The sequence below is a fragment of the Calliopsis andreniformis genome, chromosome 5 (genome assembly GCF_051401765.1).
Source record: "Calliopsis andreniformis isolate RMS-2024a chromosome 5, iyCalAndr_principal, whole genome shotgun sequence".
In the NCBI taxonomy this organism is placed as follows: Eukaryota; Metazoa; Arthropoda; class Insecta; order Hymenoptera; family Andrenidae; genus Calliopsis; species Calliopsis andreniformis.
This window is the reverse complement of record NC_135066.1, coordinates 10,947,576-10,970,131: the sequence shown is the minus strand read 5'-3', so window position 1 is coordinate 10,970,131 and position 22,556 is coordinate 10,947,576. Positions and strand designations below refer to the sequence as shown.

The window sequence follows — 22,556 nt, the reverse complement described above, 5'->3', positions numbered from 1 at the left end:
AGCATTAATTCCCAGCCGCGGCGTGTCTAGACCGCGGCACAGCCACCGTTTGGCCCAGTTACGCCCTTCTTCCTCTCCCTCTCTCTCTATCCCCCTTTTCCTCTACCTCTGCACCGCTCCTCGGCTCCCCCCCTAGCGTAATGCACTCGCGTCGCCCCCTTCCACTCTCCCCCTTCGGCGGGCCGGTGGTTCGCCCCTCTCGCAGTTCGCGGAGAGCCAGCGAGCCCACTGTGCGTCACTCCGACGTGCGGGCTCTGTGTATCGTCTAGAGTCCCCTGTTATTTGCGACCACGGACCCGGACGAGCTCACGAAACTTCGAGCCAAGTCTTCTTCTCGCTTTCGAGCCCTTCCGCTTTCCACGATTCGCGTCACCCTTCCCCCGCCCCTCGGCTGTTGCTCTTGGTTGAGACGCGAGAGTACAGAGTATTTTGTTCCTTCATTCTTTCCTGTGATTCGCGAGAGTCTTGGGTGGAGCGTCTTTCTTTAAATTTTGGTCGCTTTTTTGTGAGATTTTGTTTTGTAGGGGTTTCTTTACTTTTTGAATCGTGTTTCGTGGCCTACCTTGTCTAGGTTTTCTTTTCCTATTTTGAAATTTCTGAGCCACCTTTTCTAGGCTTTTCTCTTCTTTATTAGTTCTTTTTGTGGTTCATCTTTTCTGGGCTTTTTTCCCTTTTATGAGACGTCCTTTTGTGGCTTCTATTTTCTAGGCTTTTTACCCCTTTTTGACCTGTGTTTTTGTGAGTCTCTATTTCTAGGCTTTCTTCTTCTTTTTACCTTGTTTTTGTAGCCCACCTTTTCTAGGCCTTCTTTCTCTTTTTGCTTTTTTTCTGTGGTCCATCTTTTCTAGGCTTTCCTCCCCTTTTTGATCCATCTGTTTGTTATCCCCTTTTTATAGACGTTTTTCCTTCTCTTGTGATCCCCCTTTTCCCCATTTTCTTCCCTTTTTCTCTTCTTTCTGCCCCCCTTTTTGTGGACCCTCTTTCTCCACTTTCTTCCCCCTTTTGCTCCTTCTCTCTGTGGCTCCCCTTTTCTCCCCTTTTTGCACCTTCCTTTTGTGCCCCCTTTCTTCTCCCTTCAGCCCCCTCTTCTTTTCCTCCCCCTTTTATCACATCACCCAGCTCTGTTCCGCGGGCTCGAGGAAACGGAGAACACGGTTCTGGCGAACCTGCACCCAAGTTTTTGAACCTCTCGCCGTCAGGCCAGTCCGATATTTACTTGGGTATCGGTGTTCTTGCGGTTTCTCTTTTAATCCTTTCCCTGTGGCATGACTCTGTTTGCAGTGTATGGCAGGAAGGTGATAGTCGTTGAACTTTTTGTAAATCCGGGATGTACTGGAGCGGTTGCGAGTAAACAGGGATGTAAATGAGCACAGGTATCGGAGTTCGTGGGATTCTCGGGCCGATCAATCTAGTGCTTCGATCGCCTTTTCGTTTTCTTATTAAGCATTGGTTCATACTCGGTATGGCGCATTTTTCGAGATTTCATTGAAGGATGCTTCGAGTGTCAACGATTTTAAGATTTTTAATTAAATTCTATCGATATTTATAATAGTATAAGTCTTAAAATATGGGAAGGTAGTTTTAAGTGGGTATTAATTAGGTACATTAAGATGGCACTGTCTATGAACCGAATATACTTAGAATGCTGGTGATACTTATAATTTCTGGTAATAGTCATAAAGTTAATCAGAGCTCTACTATATCTGTGGTTGTAAGGCTAAACAACCTATATTACATTTTCAAAAAATTCAAGTTAAGGACTCAATGGACATCTAGAGCATAGAATTTATATTTTCAGAAAGAAGAAAAGAGATTAAAAGAATTTTTCATCTAAAAATAATGGTTCAATAAGACACAAATTCATAAGACAGTATTAAAGCTGAAAATTTGAAACGCTAATATCTCGAAAATTAAAACATGTGACTTAAGTCGTTTTGCCTTACAACCACAGATATATGCAATATAATAGACAGTTTATAACGTAGATATAATGGAAAATAAACTTTCAGGAGATCTCAGAGCTACCTTTGATAAAAGTAATCTCTAAATTTAGAATTCCCTCCCCGCCACTAATGTATGTCGCACTACTGGCAAACTTTGTACCGCAGTTTTCCTCATAGGACAGAGGAAATGGAGTCCACTTTTGACGATGGATTACCTAATTTAATGTTCGTGCAACGTCGCGACATTTACTGGGTTACCGCCAACTTTGCGGTTCCACTCCTGAAAGTTATGTATGCTTCTTTCGCGGAGCTGTAGGAAGTTATCATTCCTGACGAAGATATCACTCAAAATGTTGAATCGTTGCATACCAACTGAGATTAGCAAGTGTAACAGTTCACTGGAAACTATGATGAGAATTTAAGTATGAATAATTCGAATCGACTAAACTCATGAATCATTCCATTCTATTTTCACGAAGACCTTAGTCACTATTTATCAAATTATGTGATGTGAATTTTAAGTGAATTATTTTGATGATTATTTCCCCTTCAGGTTTCGAAGTAAATACCAATATAAGAATCTATTATCAATTCAAACAAAATACAAATTTTCAATCTTTTCAAATTCTCAAAGAACACAGTTGAAAAATTTACTCCACAAATTTCCTCAAGCCTACCCCTATCATACTAATAAAGTATTAATAATTTGACCAAGTAATTAGAAACTATACCTTAATTTCAACTCGAGAATTTGGAGAGTCCAAATCTCCTCAATCCAATCTCCCCAATGTCAGTTCGTCACTCAACAATAAGACAAAAGCCAAGTAGAAACACACAAGTAGCCACATTATCGGAACGCGGGATCACCAATTAGTCCAAACTTTCACAATTTCGAATCACCTTCTTCCGACACCTTGCACAGTCCCACAGTCACAGAAACAGGAGTACGTTCGGTGTTGGGTCCCCCGTCTACCAAAGAAACGAATCGTAATTACGCTATCTGAGGGTAATTATCGTATCAGAAAATTCGAGGCAGCGTAGTAGCTGGCGTGCATCCGCAAAACCGAGCCACGGAGCGCGTACACACGGCAGAAACGTATAGGCGCTTTAATCGGCAGCTTGTATCTCGCATACCTACGTGCCTGCACTGCCTAGAGGCTAGAGCCTAGAACCCCGCGTCTAGACCCATAAGTCTTCCGCGATTTTTCCGACCAGCTCGCATTATCCTCCTGTTTACGATAAAACTGGCTGACAAGCGCGGTGCTCAACCGACTGAATCTTCCATCCCGCAAAAATCCTCCTCTCCTTCCTTATTTCGTGCTATGAAAGACGACCTGCTAGGATAGGCTACCACGGCTCATGGCGGAGCGCAAACAACGCCTTATCCGTGCCTGGAAATTTAGAGGAACGGCTGGGGGGACGGAGAACGATACTTATGGGGAGGAATTTCACTCGAGACGTAGAGATGCTAACTGTTGATGCGTTAAATTAGTGGTCTCGTGAATGGATGGTACGTGTGAATTGAAGATGATGTACATTTTATAGTGTTGCAAGCTCCATGGCTCGTTTGCGTGTTTATAGCGACGAGTTGTGAAGTTTTCTTTGGTTAAACGTGAGGGTGAAAGTGTAAAGTACAATTCGTGATGTAAAAGACCCTTACCTAATGCTTTTCAGAGGACTTCTTTTGGAACAGGAATGGTATACTTGTTTGATCTAATTTCTGATAATTTAAGGGATATAAGATTGGAGCAATGAATTTGTGATGAATAGTGGAACCGAAGAGGGGCTGTAATTGACTGTGTTAATTTGAAGGGGATGTTATTCAGAAGAATTTTTGACACAGGAACTTTATTAACTTGTAGCAAAGAGAATAAAAATGTTTCTACTATTCTAGATTCTGCTCCTAAATTCGTATGGTGTTATTAATATTGGTTTAAAATAACAGGTTTCAAAAATCGAAAATCTTTGTATTTTAGATTCTCTTCTGTGACGCTAGACAGCCTTCGATTCGCTCGACACCATCTGCTTTAAGCACCTTAAAGCGACTGCTTCGCGCGATGAGAAATACTAATACGAATCTTGATAACGATCAACTTGGCCTTGGCAGTCGTTTCGGACGAATTCTCCAAGAGAGGTTTTAACAAATTTGTACAATCCATTCTTAGAGAGAAAAACGATTAATCTTGTGATCGAGTGACCATATAATCTTTGATATTTGCTACTGTTGAAGACGATTCTGTGCGAGACTCATAATGAAGTTGTTAAATTTTTGCTCGAGGATAAAGAAATCTGAAAGTTATGCAAATACAATGGAGAGATATGCTTGAAGTAGTAGAAAGCGAGATTGGCTTTTAAATTCAATTTATGGGGCACAAGGCTATATCAGTTCGCAGATTCTAAAGAACAGATACGATTTCTCAATTTTAATTGGGAGAGAGATTACTATTCGTTCTCATTACTTTCGTAATTAGCAACTCATTAACATGAACTCCGGCAGTAACGATTCAAACCCCGTTTTAACACTACCTTATGTTCACATTATACTACAATAATTTTAAGTATTTCAATGCATGTGCATACTTCATACATAATAAGAACTATTATTCTATTCACTTCAGCGTACAATTAAAACATAATACTAGAAAAACAGAAAATTATAATAACAGTACTATACAGAAACACGTAATATGTTACTAAATTCAATAGAAACAAATTTTCAAAAGAACAAACACACGAATCTCTTCCAAAACTCGTCTCAAATCTCAAAATACTCCAACACTCATCACAAATTATAACACAAATTAATCTCACTTTACAATTCATAAATTCTCTAATACACAATTTAAGATATTACCTTAGATGCCTCCAATTAGGAAACTGTTCAGTAAATGCTTAAAATACCAAAAAACTAGGTTCTTCTCAAACCCCGAATTTCCTCCAAAACCACCACCAAACAAAGATTCCAACCTCCGCCAGCAGAGCTGAATTTCTTTTCACCGAGGGTACGAAAAAGATCGCTCAAGAGTGGCACAAAAATGCGTGCACGATTTACAAAGAGCAGCTCTTCCAATTTGCAATTTCACGGGCGTTACGCGTGCGTACGCGCTCGCCCAGATTCAGTAACCGTGTCTCATTGTTCCACCTGCTCGTTCGCACGTTTAGGTCTTCCCCATTGTGCGGAATAACACCGGAAGACAATTATCTCGGTTCCGATCGTGCACCGATCATTATGCATTTCAGGAAACGCTGGCTTTTCTAAACGCACCGACGCGGCGGCGAGCCGAATGCGCGAGGTGTCTCGATGCCTGCCAGCCACGCTCGCCTCCTACTTATGCCGTTACCTCGAACAAAAGCCCCGTACGAATTATCTTAATAGTCCTCGGAATGCGTTTTCTAAAGACGAATTGTTCGGCAACGCGACTTTCTATTCTTCCGTAAATTCTATCGCGGACTCGAGGGTTCTACGTAAAAAGAGAGCAGCTACACTACTGTGCGCAAGTATTTGGACACTGGTGTTATTGAAATTGTATGAAATACACTTCAAGTAGAATAAAATTCTCTAATACAGTTTTGACTGGTGACTTTTTCTAAAATGATTACTGTGCAAGGTTTACAAATATCTGTGAGAATAATACTTGATATTAGTTAGTGTAAATAAAAAAAATGTACCTATTTTATGTAATTCTAATCATGTGAAAGAGTTCACATTCTTATGTATAGTAGTTTACGTCTTTCCTTTTGCACTGAGGAGTGTCGGATTTAATTACTTTCTTGGGATGTAGGATTTAAGCTTTATGCGGTATGATGGCGTCACAGTATTTATACTACCTCACTTTTAATATTAGTTGTGTAAAATATCAGTGAATTCCTTATACGTAATAGTAAACTGAAAAATTGTGAAATCTCTGCTCACTATCATTAATCATTCTTGATAATAGAATGGCAGCAATTATCTAGGTCGTATTGTTAGAGATTTGAGTGCTACTATATGAAATATGCCGAACAAAGAAAGACTATTTTATGCAACGAAACAATTCCTCAATTAAGTGCCTCATCAGCATTTAAATTAATACACTAAATTTATTAAAACTGTAATGCAGGTATATCATTTTGCCTCACACTCATATTATATGTAACTATACTAAAGTATACTAAACGTAGAACAAGTTCCCAAATTCCGTCCATCCAATTTTCAACCACCCCCTCGTCACCACCTCACAAGAATTCCTCATTCCTTCCTTCACCACCCCCAGATGATCCCCCTTCAATCCCCCCTCAATACCAGCCACAGCACCCCTTTCCGCGCGTGTAACCCGCTGCCCCCGTCCCAACCTCCTTCCCGTTTCCCGTGGAAACTGGAAAGCGTCCAGGCATCGTTTGATCGAGAATCACGTGCCAGCGACGCGTCTATCTTGACCCGAAGCCGCCACACGCGCGGCCACGGCGCAGTCGACGCTAACCCGATACTTCAACACGATTACCATGAGGGGACCGGTCGCGGGTAAGCCGCCTCCTCCCCCCTTCTGGCCGCGTAAAACAACAACAAATCGCAAAAGGGGCAAAAAGGCAGTGGGTCGAATCGCGGGAAACCTGGCTCCAGGACGGGGAAAGGGATAGCCGAGACGGCTGAAGCTTGGAGGGATCAGAGACGTTGCCGTCAACAATGTTGCCATCAATACCTGATATCCAGTTGACTTTCTAAGATTACCCGATCCCGAGATCGGACGCGAGGGTACTCGAGACGCGGCCGACCGCGGCCACGACGCGGAGGGAAATGCTGGCCGACGTCGGATAGAAGGAGGTAGGGACGCACGGACAGCGGGGCGAGGGGGAGCGTTCAGAGGGCGAGAGAGGACGATGGGGCAAAACAGTAGGAAAAGAGAGAAGAAGGAGATCGCGAGAGACAAGCAAACACAACCGACGAACCAACGAACGAACGTAAGAGGGTAGGGAGGCGGGGAGAAGCTTGTGGTTTTGGTCAACCGGTCGGGTCGCCGTCCGCAGGAACAATCTCCGGGCCTTGATGACTAACCGCGTGGCCGTCTTGCCGAGGCAAGAACTCGCCTCCCTGCGGCACGTCGCGAATGCCTGCGCAGCGTTTGCTCCGCCGAGTACCGATCTTTTTACCACCTGCTGTCGCCCGATCCCGTGATACGCCTTCTCGTGTTATTTCATCGGTGCTCGGGGTTCGCTACCCCGGAAAACGCTCGAGGGGATACGTCTGCAAGGTCTGACCGCGGGACTCTGTCAGGGGACGAAGAAGGATTTTGCTTGATATTGTTTCGAATAGCACAACGAAAGTTGGGGTTCGTTCGGGGAAATCGGGATTTAAGGCGAGAGATTCTCAGGTGAAATTCGCGCGACCGTAGTCGGTTGTAGAAAATCCCGCGGTGAGGGGTCCTGGCTGGCAGATTTTGGGCTCGTTTTTAATATGCTCTTCATTTATATCCTATTTTATCCTCGTTTAATTCTTTACACTAGAATATTATCAAATTTACGATTCATAATACCGCAGTCTGTACACGAAACTCCTCGAGCACCTAGAATTCATTAATTTCACGATTTCCTCTGTCTGATATCTCACGAGATACCGTCCAGACACGGCATTTCAATGATATGGCGGCGTGGAATGAGTGCAGGATCTATTAATGCGCCGACTACAATATACTTAAAATAAACACACATTGAAGCAGCAAAATCGTTCGGAGGAAATTAACCGGATTTAACTGACTGGATCGGTGTCCATTAGAATACCATCTAAAGACGCTAATCGACGTTGTTCTTGCCGGTTGAATTCCCTCCCCTTCGTTGCCCCTCCCTTCCGACCCGCACGTTCGTGGCCGAGGTGAAAGAAACGGAACGTGCAATCGACGAAAAGAGTTCCCTGGGAGAGAGATTATAATATCGCGATCGGAGAGCCGTAGAATCTAGCTCGGTTAATTAACAGTGTAAAACAACTTGTTTATTGCCGGTGAAAAACGTGATGTAATCTCAGTCTTCGAAGGCAATTCCGGCGAGGCGAGCGCAACATCCGGCGAAGACCGCGGGAGATTAGATCGAAGCTCATTCAGATTATCTCTGCCATGGGTTTACCGTTAATCGGTGTCAGCATCGAAGATGTATTTGCGTGTAACGTCTACGGGTGGGAAAAGAAGCTGCATCACCTTGGGGAATATAAATTTTAGTTAATGGCTTGTACGGACGCTTGTTATTGTTAGGAGGAGGGATAAAAGAAGTGAACAGAGGAGTTTCGTTGGTTTTGCATGTTTGATCACGGGTCGTGATGAGATGTTTTACTGGCAAAGGTTTATATTTAATTTCGTGAACTCGGAAGAAGATTTGTGTCTGATTGGTACGTGAAATAGTGTAATCCTCTTCTTTGTTTCTTTTGATATTTGAATTTATGCTTTTGGAAGTAGGTAAGCATGTGATAGCCTAATTGGTAAGGTTCTGGGAACTTTTATAGGGACCATGGAAAATATGTTTGGAAACTGAGGCATTTTTTCTTTTGAGGAGTGGTAAAGGGATGCTAAAGGGACATATAACTTTTATAAATGCTAAAAGGACTTATAATTTCTATTTGGGTTTTTAATTAGGAAAGAGTACTTTGCCTATCTCATAAACCAAATTCGACTTTTGTGGTGCAGAAATTTCCTCCACCTTTACTTTACAAAGTAATTTAACTGAATTCATGGTTTCTCATAAATGAACTTGAAGGTGCATGCAAATCGGTAATTAGAGCATTAATTGAGTAAGTTCTGTTAAAAAATGTTAATTAAATTCATTTAAATTTGTTGTCTCTTAATGCTTTCACTCAAAAAAATTCCTTTATTAACCGATATTGTAAGATGTTCTGCTCTATTTATAACCTAAACTTGTACCTTTCTTGTTAAAAAGACTGCAACGTAGTACAAATTAATGCAGCAAGATTTTTTATCCATATCGATAGCCATATTATCGAACATCTTGCTGCAATAATTATATCCATAAAAATATATTAGTACAATAAATATGTAAATGGAAGATTAAATCTATACAAGTCAGATAATTATACATCGTAAACGACTAAACAACTAAAACGCTTAAAATATAATAGCACTTGATTTACAGTTCGTAAAAATAACACTGACAGCATAAAAAGTACAAAAATGAAGTACTTTCGATGTCAACTATGGATTCCATCAGACACTGTTCTAACTTCGAAGAGCATCAGAATAAAATTCTAATTACTAGTATTGGCAGAATTAAATTAGTACTAATAAAAATATATCAAATAAATCTTTGATCAAATTAAATACAACATTTACAATAACACCTAATACAGAAAACAGTAAAAAAACATGAAACATCTGCAAGTAGTCCTTGCAGAAGACCTGCAAGTATATTCAATAAACCATCGTTTCTCATGAGTAGTATTCGAAGCCTACGTAACAAAACTTAGACATTAAAATCTACTCAAACTCGTGAATACATATTGAACTCGATCCCATCTCCAGCTTCGATTATCCTAAACACAGTATCCCCAATTACTGAACGTAACCCAGCATCCCTGGTCGACCTGCGATATTATCGCGATTAGGCGCGACGCGCAACGATCAAACGGTTCGCCGACGATTTTTCTTCTCGCCTCAGCCGTTTTTCCAGCCAGAGGCTTCCCCGTGAAAGGGGGAGGCCCTCACGTTCGGCCGACAACCGACCATTTCACCGACTGGCCCCGCGATAACGTCGGCTTTATCGTGCCTGTCTTTCGAGTAATCACTCTCGTTGCTGGAACTTGAAACTAACCGCACGCGCGCGCATAACTCGAGTGTTTTATCGCAACCTCATCATCACCGCAGACTGCGCCTTCGGCCATGTATGTCGGTCTGTTTTTGCTATGCAGCGCGTATTAAAGGCCTCCGAGTCAAAGTGCTAATCCGATACGTCTGTGTGCTGGGACGCTGGGGCATATGGAACCAGTCGGCGTCTGTTAAAACGTAAACGTCCGTAACTACGAAAAATCCTCCACACCTACACACGATCGACGACCGATCTCCAACCCCTCCCCCTCTGTGTCCACTGCCCCCTTGCCAACTTTTCGTGGCGTGTTATTGTTTTATCACGCTGTCATTGTCCTTGAGGGGAATTCTCTGCTTTCACCGATCGCCAAGTAGTTTTGGTCTTCTTGCTGTCAGACTCGCTCCGTTTGTTTTCGAGCGCGTCGCACGGTGGTCGAAAATTCAAGTCGAGGCGCACGCGCATCCTTTCGCGGGGAATATTGGTCTACGGTGATCGGGTTTTCGAGTTCCGTAGATTTTAGTGAATGATGATGGTCGGTATGGTTTGTTGGTTGGTTTGTGAACGCTGGGGAAATTTGTAGGATAAGGTGATGGTTATTTTGGGGACTACAATGTGCATGGAATAGACCCTGAGCATGTGGCTTCTCATAAATGAAGTTGAAGGTGCGTACAAATAATCGCTAATTGGAGCATTAAGTAAATTTTGTTAAAAAATGACATGAGGCTAGCGATGCAGTATTTAAGAGGCTTTTGGTGGTAGTCAGAAAGAAATTTAAGTTTGAAAACTCTAGTGTTGTAGATGGAAAATGAGTTCAACTTTCTTGGGCACAGAGGTGCAAGCTTTATAACTGTTTCTAGTTTACATCTGATGTATAGCGGTATAAATACTGCAGTGATTGCTAAAATTTAATTATTAAATTGCTTTTTACTTGGGACATAAAACAATTAATGATAGCATGTATTGATGATACAGGTACTAATAGTATACAATTAGACTTTACGAATTGGAGCTCCTTACTCAAACTATAACAATTAAAATTTATGAGGCCTCGTAATGATATAAGTTCCTAATAGACAATTCATTATAAAAAAGTACTTAATTACAAATATTCCAATTATCCTCATAATTCTCCAACCTATTCAATTTCAAAACGTAACTCATCAGAAATTTACTTTTCTTAAATTAGGAAAGTGAGAACAATCTAATACTTCTATTCTTATTTGATTCTTCCATCATTGTTATTGCATAAAAATATTTAACGATGCCTCACAGTGAAGAAATATACATACATACCACGAGTTCGAGTAAAAGAACTTCACATGGCCACGCGAAAGTTCATCTCTGCACGCAGAGGCCGTATGCAAATATTGTTCCTTGCAAATCGTAATCGCGGCATAATTTTACGTAACGCGTATCGCCGTGTATTTTGCATGATCGTTCGATTCGATTTCCTGATATCGTAGCGACGCGATATAATTGATCTCGCGTTTTGCACGCAATCGGTGACTTGTTTCAACGATTATTATTCATTCTGCAGAAGAATATTTCACTTGAATAGACAAATAAATGTCTTTCTCAATTTCCTTTGCATATGCTATTGATGATCCAAAAGCATGTAAAATGTACAACAGTGTCGCTCACCTTACTCTGAATTAGTTGTCTGTATCAATCGGCAAAATCTCATAGTGACCGCTGCATTAAAACACTCCGTATTTAATGAGAAAATTTCGAAAAGAGAAAATGTGTAATACTCTTCCCAGAAATCCCACGTCGTTATAATTGAATCGGTGAGGTAAAGAACAGTGTAAGTCCAACATAATCTCAAAACCACATATATCTGGATCCCAATCAAAACATTAGTTACACAATAAATAAATGGACTGAATGGTGGAACGGTGGCTGATTCAAACATGTAAAATTTAGAATATTCAAAATTTAGATATTGGAGAGTTCAGATATTGAAAAATTCAGGTACTGGAAATATTCAGGTATTTGCAAAATTCAAGTAATTGAAATTTCAGGTACTGGAAAAATTCAGATATTTGCAAAATTTAAGTAATTGAAATTTCAGGTACTGGAAAAATTCAGGTCTTGGGAAAGATTCAGGTGTTAAAAATTCAGGCATTGGAAGTTCAGATATTGGAAAATTCTCGAATTGGAAATTTGAAACCATCTAAACACTTTCGAAGAACTGATTTTTCAAGCGATTTCAAATTTTCTTTCCAATTTTCAAAAAATACACTTTGACTCTGGAGTCCAGGTATGTAAAATGCACTAAACTATACATTGACACATATCAAATATCACAGAATGTAATTATGGGCTAGTACTGTTCTTCAAAACGCCCCGATACAATTCAACTCGTTTCACATCGCCCTGTAACAGTTCACCATTTCGACGACAGTGGAACAACGCCGAAAAGTCTTCAGGATTTTCGCGATTGAGGCAAAAAATCCGCGCAGCTAAAAGAGTTTCGCTCGTTCGCGAACGACGGTTACGCAACAGCCGGCAATTTAACTAAAAATATCGAACCGGGATTATATTCCGTAAGCATCTAACGTTACACACCGTGCGTCGGCTCTGTAATGCGAGGAACACGAAAGCTTAGCGAATTTTAATGCGTACGTCACGGTACGATGTTATAACTCGCGCTATCCTTCCTCTCGTTGACGATCGATAGAATCGACAGCGTGTACATGTGACGATAGCGAGGCGAGAAAAATATTTACGAAGTGCAAATGCAGCGAAGTGACCGATGCAACGCAGGGCAGGTGTCGATTGACGAAAGACGGGAGCGCGTCAAGGAATTTATTGCAGTGTAGATGCAAAGAATTGCTTTGCGAGGACTGAGGATAGGGGCTCAAGATGTGAATACTGTTCCTGTAAAGAGGGACTGGTGTAGTGAGGATCACAGGACTTGTGATAGTTCATATTTTAATATCTATGGTTGTAAAATAAAAATTATATTTTCAGAAAGAGAAAAAGGCATCGAAAGAAATTTTTAACTTGAAAATAAGGGTTTAAAGAGTGACAGATTCATAAGACAGTATTGAAGTTGGAAACTTTAAACACCAATGTCTCGAAAACAGAAAAATGTTGCAAAGGTAATTTTACTCTACAACCATTGATATTTTGTAGGAAGAATATTCGTACTTAATTTATGTAAAGCTATGAATTTCCTGTATACTGTTTTAATCCTCTTAATGCCAAGTACCGATTTATTGGTATGCATACTATTAAGACGCAGTGCTAAAATTACTGCGGTTTGATCCGACAGTACCTAATTTAAAATTCTTCTACCTTCTAACTTTGTTCACTGTTGAATGTGTGGAAACAAATACGTATAAATTTTCTGGGTTGGTGTACTCAAGAAGAATTTCCAGTAATAACATTTGTCATGAGGAGAGAATACTTTCTTATTGCATGAAAACTGGCTAAATATTGTCTTGGCAATTCTCACTATACCTGCGGTTAGGGGGTGGGCAGTGAAAGGCATAATGTCAAGAAGTCAGTAAAAATTCTCCAATTTGATCCGCGGTTAAATAAAAAACGTGTATCTAAAAAAGTTCGTACACTCTCACTCGACCTAAAATCGTTACCCACCTTAAAATCGACGCAGCTAATTTCCAAAGCAAACCCCTGTGCAACCTTCAAGAGAACCCAAGAAACCCCTCCATCCAGTAACGAACTTCAGTCGCTCATCCAGACATCCACACAGAACGAAAGACTCGTCCCTACGCCCGCAGACGTCTGTGGACGTCTCTCTTTAGGGCCGAATCCCGAAAGGGTTAAGCAAGAACGTTCTTAGACGACGATCCCCTACAGCATCCCCGAGCCCAAAGTCCCCGAGCGCGTCTGTCTCGAGCATCCCAAAGCCGCCATCAGTAGCATATCCACGACCCATCGTCGCATCTCGGGGAAGGAGCTCCTTCTCTCTCTCTCAGCGAGACAGGAGGGGGATCCCCCTCGCGTAACGAGGGCGGAAAGCCTCTTTCGAAAGTTCCTGCCAGTCCAGGACACTTCTTTGCCGCGGCAGGAAAATGGCGCCAGCCGCGGGACTCTCCCTTCGCGCGACGGTCAGGCCTGGCCCTGCCGCGGGCTCTCCTCGTCCGAGTACGCGGCTTCGCGACTCGCCAGGCCCTTCTGGCCCCTCGGTCTGCCTCGCTGGCCCTTCGTGCCTCCCTCATCTCCCTGGCGAGGACCTAGAGGGTCCCTCTGCCCCCTTCGTCGCCGTCCTTCTTTCGCCTGGTGGCATCGTCCTCGCTACGTCTACAAGCTGAAGCTCCTCTCGCTGATGCGGAGCACTGACCCGCAAACTGGTTCCTCCATTGCACCAGGCTTTCTCCCCCTACCCTTTTCGCTGCCCCTCATCCACCTCCTTTCCCCCCTTTTCGTCCTACCTTCCCCCTCACCTTCCCCCCTCCCCCTCCCCCCCTCCACCTCCCCCGAGTCGCGTTGCCTCTGTCTCCGTTCCTCTTCGGCAACCGTACCCCCCTGGTTGTCCTCGCGTCGCCTTCGTTCCCTTCTCGGTCGCTCTTTCCCTCGGCGACGCGGCGCGTCTCCTCTGCTTACAAGTAGCCTTCCTGCGGCCGTGTCAGAGCTCCACCAACCCCCTGCGGAACGATCGGCCTCGTCAAGATGCCGGGGATTCGGTAAGAGTGGTCGTGCTCAGCGAGATCGCCCGCTCGAAATGATACCCCGAAACCTCGCGCAAGCCTGGCCCTTTATAGGCAGCCGACCAGCCGACCGCCTTTATTCTCGCTCGCTTTTTTGCCCACCCGACGGTGCTTTTCCCCGCCGAGCCGCTAAACGACCTGTTAACAGTCGCGACACGGGTGTCTATCGCGTCATCGATCTTCGGGTTTTCGTGGCGAGACGGGTCGCGCGATTTCGGGCGAGGCTGGTTCGGGGGGATCGGCGGATTTGGGGTGGATTGCGGGGCTGAGCGGGAGTGGCGAGTCTGCGTTGGTTTCGGCGATCAGAGCGGTTTGGTTAAACTGTGTTCTAGAGGTGGCTCGCATGTTTGCGAAAATTCGAGGCTGCATTCTGACACTTTTGGGAACGAGTTTCTATGAGGTGTGGAAGAAATTTCTTTGACCTGTTAATGAGAGTAGCGTTGATACACTTTATGTGAGGCTTGATAAGTGGAGGTCTTTGAATTGAGTGCTACTTGAGAAGCAATGTTGCATTGATATTCAGTATTTCATTAAAAATAAGTATATTATTTTTTGTCTCTGTGACTTCAAATACCTACTGTATTGAACTTTTGAAGGATCTCTTCACTTGCGAAATTGGAATATGATAAATAGAAGGCATATAATGCTCAAAAATATGAATAATAGTATTTGAAAGATGAAGCAAACTTCTATTTAGGTTCCATTTCATTTAACATTTCTTTACCCAAATAAGGAATTGCATAAAAGTCATCAGTTGAACCACAAGAGTCGATAACGCAAAACTGAGTGCAAAACTCTGAACATCGTCTGAAAAATTAAAACTGTGACATGCCGTTTTGCCTAACAACCACAGATACAGCCCCTCGGCTGACACTCAAACTCTTAACCAATCTACCTAATACACCCCATAGCCGCTTAACTGTCAAGCTACCCACACAAGTAGCTAACATTCCCCCAATAATCCTCCCCAACTCTCAACTTTCCTATTCTTCCCACGTGTTCCCCCTTGCATCGCCAGCATCGCCTCTATCCAATCCCAAAGGCTTTCTCTCGACAATAGACACTTCCAAGAAAAGAAAGTACGATAAAAGAGGAAATGAAAGAAACTGCAGCCCCGCCAATGATCCGTAATTGATCTTAATGGTGTAAATAAAGATGTCCAGCTCGATGGAATACAGTTTCTAGTCCCAGGACACTGTGGAACACGCTAATGAAATTTTAGAGAGCCGCTCGTTTCTCGTGTTTCCCTCGCGACTGTGACGACGGGAGTGGAATTAGCGCTGAATTAATTCGCGCTTGATCGTTCGTTCACAGGAGAACGCGATTCGCCGCAGCCTGGTGCATTTTCGCGACTAATCCGCGGTATCAACGACCGACTAATTTCATTGGCGCTGCGACGATAATTGGTCGATCGTTGTTTGCTATTGTTGATCGACGACGAAGAGGACTGGCTAGGAGACGTTTCGAGCCCGCGATGAGAAATTGAAATCGCCTTGAGAGAAATGCTTGAAGGTTTGATGAGAGTTGGAGAATGTTAGAAGCGTTGGAATTATTTTTTTATGATTTTTTTCTTTCGTGTCAACGAGCTTTGGAAGTTTTAATAAGTTTTCTTTTGTATGTGTGCCTCTAATTTTTCTTTTCTGGTAATAGAGAAGAGTAAAAGCACACAAAAAATTAGTGATGATGGCTGATGGAATTAAAGTTGAGTGAACATATAATATGTACATAGATAATATGCAGTTAAAAATTCTTGGTATTGGTTAAGATTGATTACTATGGGTAATTAGTGAAAAAGTAGTAATTAGTTACAGTTCTAGAGCAACTTCAATTCTGATACTACTTGCTCTCATGACACTTGACCGGTAAATGTCGAGGAAGCCATAAATAGTTCTCTTTTCTTAATTAGTGTCAATGATAGAGGATAAGATCGAGGGATTAATTGAGTCGAAATGAGTCATTCCTTAATTCTTTTCCATTCTTTGAACTAGTTTTTCCTCAATAGGTATTAAGAGGATAATAAAGCATCTGCACCATTAGTGACTCTCCAATAATATAAGCTCTTATTTTCTAACACTAACACTTATTACGTATTGAAACAATAATAATAATAATCATTTTTGGATATCAATATTCACAATTCTGACAAATTTCTAAATGTAAGTAATTAAAATCGAAATTCCATTTCATTTTTACATGAAAATTGGGCTCTGAAGATTAAACCTAGTCTTATCAAGCAAGCAAATTGTCTATGATGACGTAACAACATATAGAATCAAAATTCGACGATCCCCTAAAGACTGCCGTATCAAATTCAACGAAAGTGATTAGAACTGAATTCGACTTAATTTGCCATAAACTGTGCATAAACCTTAAACCTAGTTTTAACTTTAACACTTGAAAGCAAATTGATGAAATCCCTAAAAAATCTTCATAATTTTCAATCACCTTAAATACACACAATACTAAATCTAATACAATTATTACCCATTATTATTACTAGACTCTATATTTTAAGGAATTCTACAGAAACTTTAAATGTTTAAAAAAGTACAAAATGCACGCTATATGTGTACAAGAGTATATAAAATATGAAAAGCAAAGTAGGCATCACGATATTTAAATAAAGAAATAGGTTTTTATTCAGATTCTGATTTTTTAAATTTAACATAAAAATCCGCAGTCTACTATTACTTACGAGCGAGAACTGAATTCTGTTAGAAGTACCTATTTATAAAAAATTCCCTTCAGATAGATAGTAGAACGAAAGCGTTGCTACTTGCTTTTTCTCTCAGTCACTATTAATTATGGTCAATTTGTTCCATAAATTTTTACCCCTTTCGATATTAATATAAGTGAGTGAAATATATTTGTAAAAAATTCTTGCTTAAACCAGGGGGAACGATTTCTTTCACACTGTCGCGGACCTGACATGCATGACAGTCGAACGATTAGCGGTCGTTTTAAATTACGTGCAAAGTAGGCAATAATAGAACGAGAACACTAGCTGCACGACATACTGCGAGGTAAAAACATTTAACGCTTTTGCAACCGTACTTTAAACCAAACTCGACCGCGGCATAGCAACCATTCACTAACGCTAACACAATTTTCTTCATCCTTTACAGTGCCGGCACGGAATAAATTGTTGTTATAATTGAGAAAATAAAAATATTCACTACTAGAAATATAATTATCGATTATCATATAATCGCTGAATCAACATGCAAATAATTTAATTTGAAATGCAAAGCGGTTATAAACATTACAGTACTGTAATCCGCAATTTACGTGAATAATTTAATTCGTGAATTCTGTTCACAGATTTTTATGTAAACAGACTCTTTAAAGGAACTTTAACGTATAATTTATACTCGCGTAGAATGCAACAATATTGACTCAGAATTTATCGAAAATCTGGAGTTTGAATATCGTGAAGAAAACCTTTGCCTTACTTTTACCTTATCTCGTATGTTAATAAGACGACAATGTTGAAATGTTACTTACGATGTATTTATGCATTTCGAATTTTCTCTCATTTTATCGCCAACAAGCGATACGAAAGCTGCAGTATCTTAGACAAAAGCATGATACAAGTCTCAGAGTACTCCAAGTGACATATTTCACAGACAACTTCTAAAATGAATAATCCTTTAAACTATAGAACTTTGTTAATAATCCCAAGATGCCAGGATCGAATCGTCGAAAGAACACTAAAAACCTAAGAAAATTGCTGGACCATAGCAATCCTCATAGCAAAAAAATACCTTTTCAAAACGTTACCACCAGGAGGAGCATAAATTTTTGGAAGAAGTTAACGATATCGATCCAGACGAAACAAAATACACATAGATAGTTACAGCGAACAGCATCTCGTTAAATCGATATTTCGATCCACGAGGACGCTGCAGCGCACCCACTTCTAGGAACCAACAATCGCGCTTTGCGCGAAATATTAACGACAAATATCCTTCGAGCTCCCTGGTACGATCTTACAATAATTCTCGTTCGCGTAAATATTCGACGGAGGTTCTTCGTAACCGGCCAGCAAGCGGTTACCAAAATAAACGAACGCGAACGAAAATAAGTGTTCTCTTCTACCTGTTACGTGTTTCGGGCGGAAACTTGCTGAAAACGAGGGAGCAACGGTGAACCCGATTCGACGGTTCGCCTGGTGCAAAAATGCAATCGAAAATCGTTTAGGCTCGGCCCGTATGCGGTGACACGGTTTGCCTTCGCGGCACAATAAACAACCAGTTCGATTGATCGATTGTTCCCGTTGTTTGCGTAACGAGAATTACGCTCCGATGGCACGACAATCGAAACACACCTTGGCTCGAGTTACGTCAACGCCGACTGTCATTTAGACTTTAAACTGCTGTCGTTGTTCTATGAGAGAGCTACAGATAGAAGCTTAAGGCGACGTGCTTCTGACATTTCAATAGCTTTCGATTCCTTCTTTGATGTACCCATTGCCCTTGGGAATGGGATAGAGAATGCAGAATTGGTACTTTAGAAAGAAATTTGTGTATAGCTCCTCTTGAGCTTTTATGCGTACATTCGAATTCGTACATATTTTACTTTGCGTATGTTTCTACGCATCTTTTATTTTTATGACTAGGTGAGTGACCACAAGTTCGCTATGTTAATGTTTAAAGCTTTTGACAATGTTTCTATGTATCTATTTAGTGAAATTATCAGATGTCTCATGAAATATAGGGTCTTATCTGACGCTTAGAACACTAATACTATTTTGTGATTTTAGTTAGTAGTTTATGAATTTCTCATAGATAGCAAATTTGAAAGCACAGGGGGAATTGTGGTCATCTGCCTTAGTTTATTTTGTTCTATTAGTTTCTTATAGTGCTGTCGTTGTACGAGTTCTTAAAATTGAGAGATAGATATATGTATGAAGTATGTGCATGTGTTAAAAGTGGTACACTGAAAATTTGAGAATTCGAGAAACTTGGAATACGAGTGATTTAGAAGATCTTTAAATTTGAATATAACAAGATTTCCTGTATCAAATGAATCCCGAACTAACGTCATCTGCAGGCTACAGAAATTTTTCTGCAAAATAATTATGGAATCGTGTAAAGATAATTCACAGTAGCTAAAGACAAATTACAAACATATGCAAGATTAATTACGAGTATTTGATCGATAATCTCGATACACAATTTGCGTTCATAAATTTCTGCAAGACGTACAGGCAGCACAGGTGCAGATAAAGCTACGTTCGGTAAAGTGCTTTAAAGTGTATCAATAAATATAAGCGATTGTTACGCGACGTTTATTAAGGATATCGATACTCGTGCGAAATTAATTGCAACATTAAAGACTATCAGTCTTGAATGTTGGCGTTCTTAATCTCAACAGCGACTCACGAGCGGCTTTGTGCGATCTGATGATCGTCATTAAAGGTAAAACTCCACCAATGAAGGCCATTCAAGCTTAAATACGTAACATGAACAGGCGGTGCATATAGCGTTTTAATTTTCGAGTAATCAAGGAGATTCTGTGATACAGTATCTTCAGGGTTGAAATTAGTCGCTATTCGCTTCATTTCATGGAATTAGATACTTTTTCATTTTCCTTCGTTTCTCATTTTATAAGATAGGAATAAGTTATCTATGAATAATATAATCTACTTTAAATAGATATTTGTATTAATTCAGAAGCATTTCTTTCTGATTCAAGAAAATTATTCAGAGCGATCAAGTTGCACATATTTATTTTTTCAAGATAAAATATTATGGTTCAGCTACACAAATTTGCACCACAGGAACGAAAGCTCTGATTAAAATTGTATTAGAAATTTTTAAATATGGAAAGTGATACCCTCGTTTCAATATTCATCAAAATTCGCGGAAATATTGATATATCGCGCTATCAACGTTAAAAGATAGTAACATATGTCAAGCATAAACCTATGTAATATTATTTCACTATTTATATCATATTAAAGGCTACGAATATTTCGCAGTGATAGAATTGTAACTAAATTATACAGAGTGATTCATAAATGCATTTCAATACTTAGGGATGAATCTACAGACTAAAATAAGTCATAAATGACTAAAGACAAGTGGTTCATGCATAATGCTGCCCCATTTTCTTTCCAAAGTGGAAACATTACTAAACCGTACATTCACAAACCGGTAGATAAGTCGAGCTGGACCAATAATATGTCCATTACGATCTCCCGATCTCAATCCCTTAGATTTTAATTGTTAGAGCCATCTCAAATTTACTGTATATTCATCACAAGTTAACAATGTGTAATTTGCGAGAGAGAATACAATTGGAGTTGAGACTATTCAACAAACACCTGATATTTTGTAGCAAGTGTGAACCTCAATGCTAAGGTGTGCACCAGCATGCATTGAGGCACCAGGTATTCAGAGAATTTCTAATTAAAAAATTAAAGTACGTAGTACACATGTATTCATGTGATATTTTTTACTCATTTTAGTATGTAGATTTTCCGAAATATTGGCATGTATATAGAGGATATCCTAGAACTGGTGGTACAAGCAAAAAGAGGGTGATTCTACATGAAAAAATACATAAGTCAGAAATATAGAATACAATTTTTTTGATATCGTCCTTCGTTTTCAAGAAACTTGAGTTTGAATTATGATTGGGTACGACAAGTGTACGGAAGTACAGTTTTGGGTGCTTGAAGGGTACACGAGGTAAAGGAAATACTCATGGTCTGACCATTGACTGTGTAGAAGTAGACTGTGTAGACTGTAGAGTAGAAGCATTCTCCTTTCCTCGTTTATCTCTCAAATCCCGACAATTGTAAGTACTTCAGTACACTCGACCTCAGCCAAAAGTCAAAGTCAATTTTCTCGAAAATGAAGTGTGATATCAAAATGATTTATCGTATATTTTCGACTTATTTTTTCATGTAGAATCACCCGTTTTTTCCCTCGTACCACCAGTTCTGAGACACTCTGTATGAATCACTCTGTATAATTAGCGTTTATTACTGTAGTCAGATGACAAAATCTGATTTGTCACTTTCTCTCAAAATCGAGATATGTACTTTTCCATATGTATCTAAATGAGATCTATCACTTTTCAAATGACGGTATCTACATATCGCGTAGTTTAAGAAGAAAGCTAGGTGGCAATTCATGACATGCGAGTTTACCTAACTTTAAAATTACTATGCTAAAAAATTAGAGAGTCGTAAGTAGTGCAGAATCCACACAATATGAAAAATGTACAAAGTATCAAAAGCTAAATACATTTTATAAATACATTTTACTTCGAGGATGAAACAAAATTTTCAATTAGCTTCCATTTCTCTAATCGTGCTTATGAAAACAGAAATTTGCAGAAACATCCGCAGCCTAATCATGACATACCAGATTTTGCCATCTGACTAGAGATTTATTCACACCACACGCCTAGAAATACAGTGAGAGTCAAAAGTGAGTGTATACAATGAAAGTACAGTATTAATTAAAAAAATCTTACACATATGTATGTGTCATCGTCTAGGCTCGTGGAATGCCATAAGTATCGTGAACTATCCCTAATGCTACCTATGTCCTAGATACGATGTTATACAGAAATCCTATAGAAACTTGAATTTCGTAAGGTGTATACTCACTTTAGACTCTCACTGTATTTTGCGTCAGCCTACTCAATGCCTAAGAAAAATCTCGCTCACCAGTGGCGGACTGCGTCTGAAGCAATAGTCCAATCAGGGAGACCAGGACATAGGTGTTGTACCGGGGTGCCACGATCCCCCGTCGCAGGGTCGTCATCTCAGGCGGCCCCCGCCAGGTGCCCCCTCGCCCCGCTGCAGCCCCAGCGACCGCCTTCGGCACCTTTGGCTTCTTAACTTCCGCCTTCGCCAGCTCCACGCCGCGTAGTCCTCGTGCTTCACATCTCATCTGCCTCCTCCGCTCTGTTCCTCTCCCCAGAAGCGACTGTTTTTCCCTTTGCACGGTCGGTCTCTCAGCTCGCAACGCGCCACCTCTTCCTCACCTGCCTCGTCATTTACACTCTTTCCGCTGAAAACGTTCGATCGTTCACGCGTCCGATCTTCCCGGACCTCAAGAACAATCTCTCCTCGCCAGCAGGCGCGAAAACCGAACCTCTCGATCCCTACGCTCCTACAGTCCCGTCTGCCTCGCTCTCG

General features: G+C 40.8%; 1 protein-coding gene across 2 annotated transcripts in view; it reads right to left on the bottom strand.

Moving 5' to 3' along the window:
* LOC143179433 (follistatin-related protein 3-like) overlaps positions 1 to 22,458 on the bottom strand; it is a 36,033-nt gene extending 13,575 nt beyond the window's left edge. For both annotated transcript variants that reach the window (XM_076378658.1, XM_076378659.1), the window contains exon 1: positions 22,083 to 22,458. In XM_076378658.1, the coding sequence (XP_076234773.1) occupies positions 22,083 to 22,308 (226 nt within the window). In that variant the 5' untranslated portion in view covers positions 22,309 to 22,458. The remainder of the gene's footprint in view (positions 1 to 22,082) is intronic.
* Between the last annotated feature and the right edge of the window lie 98 nt (positions 22,459 to 22,556).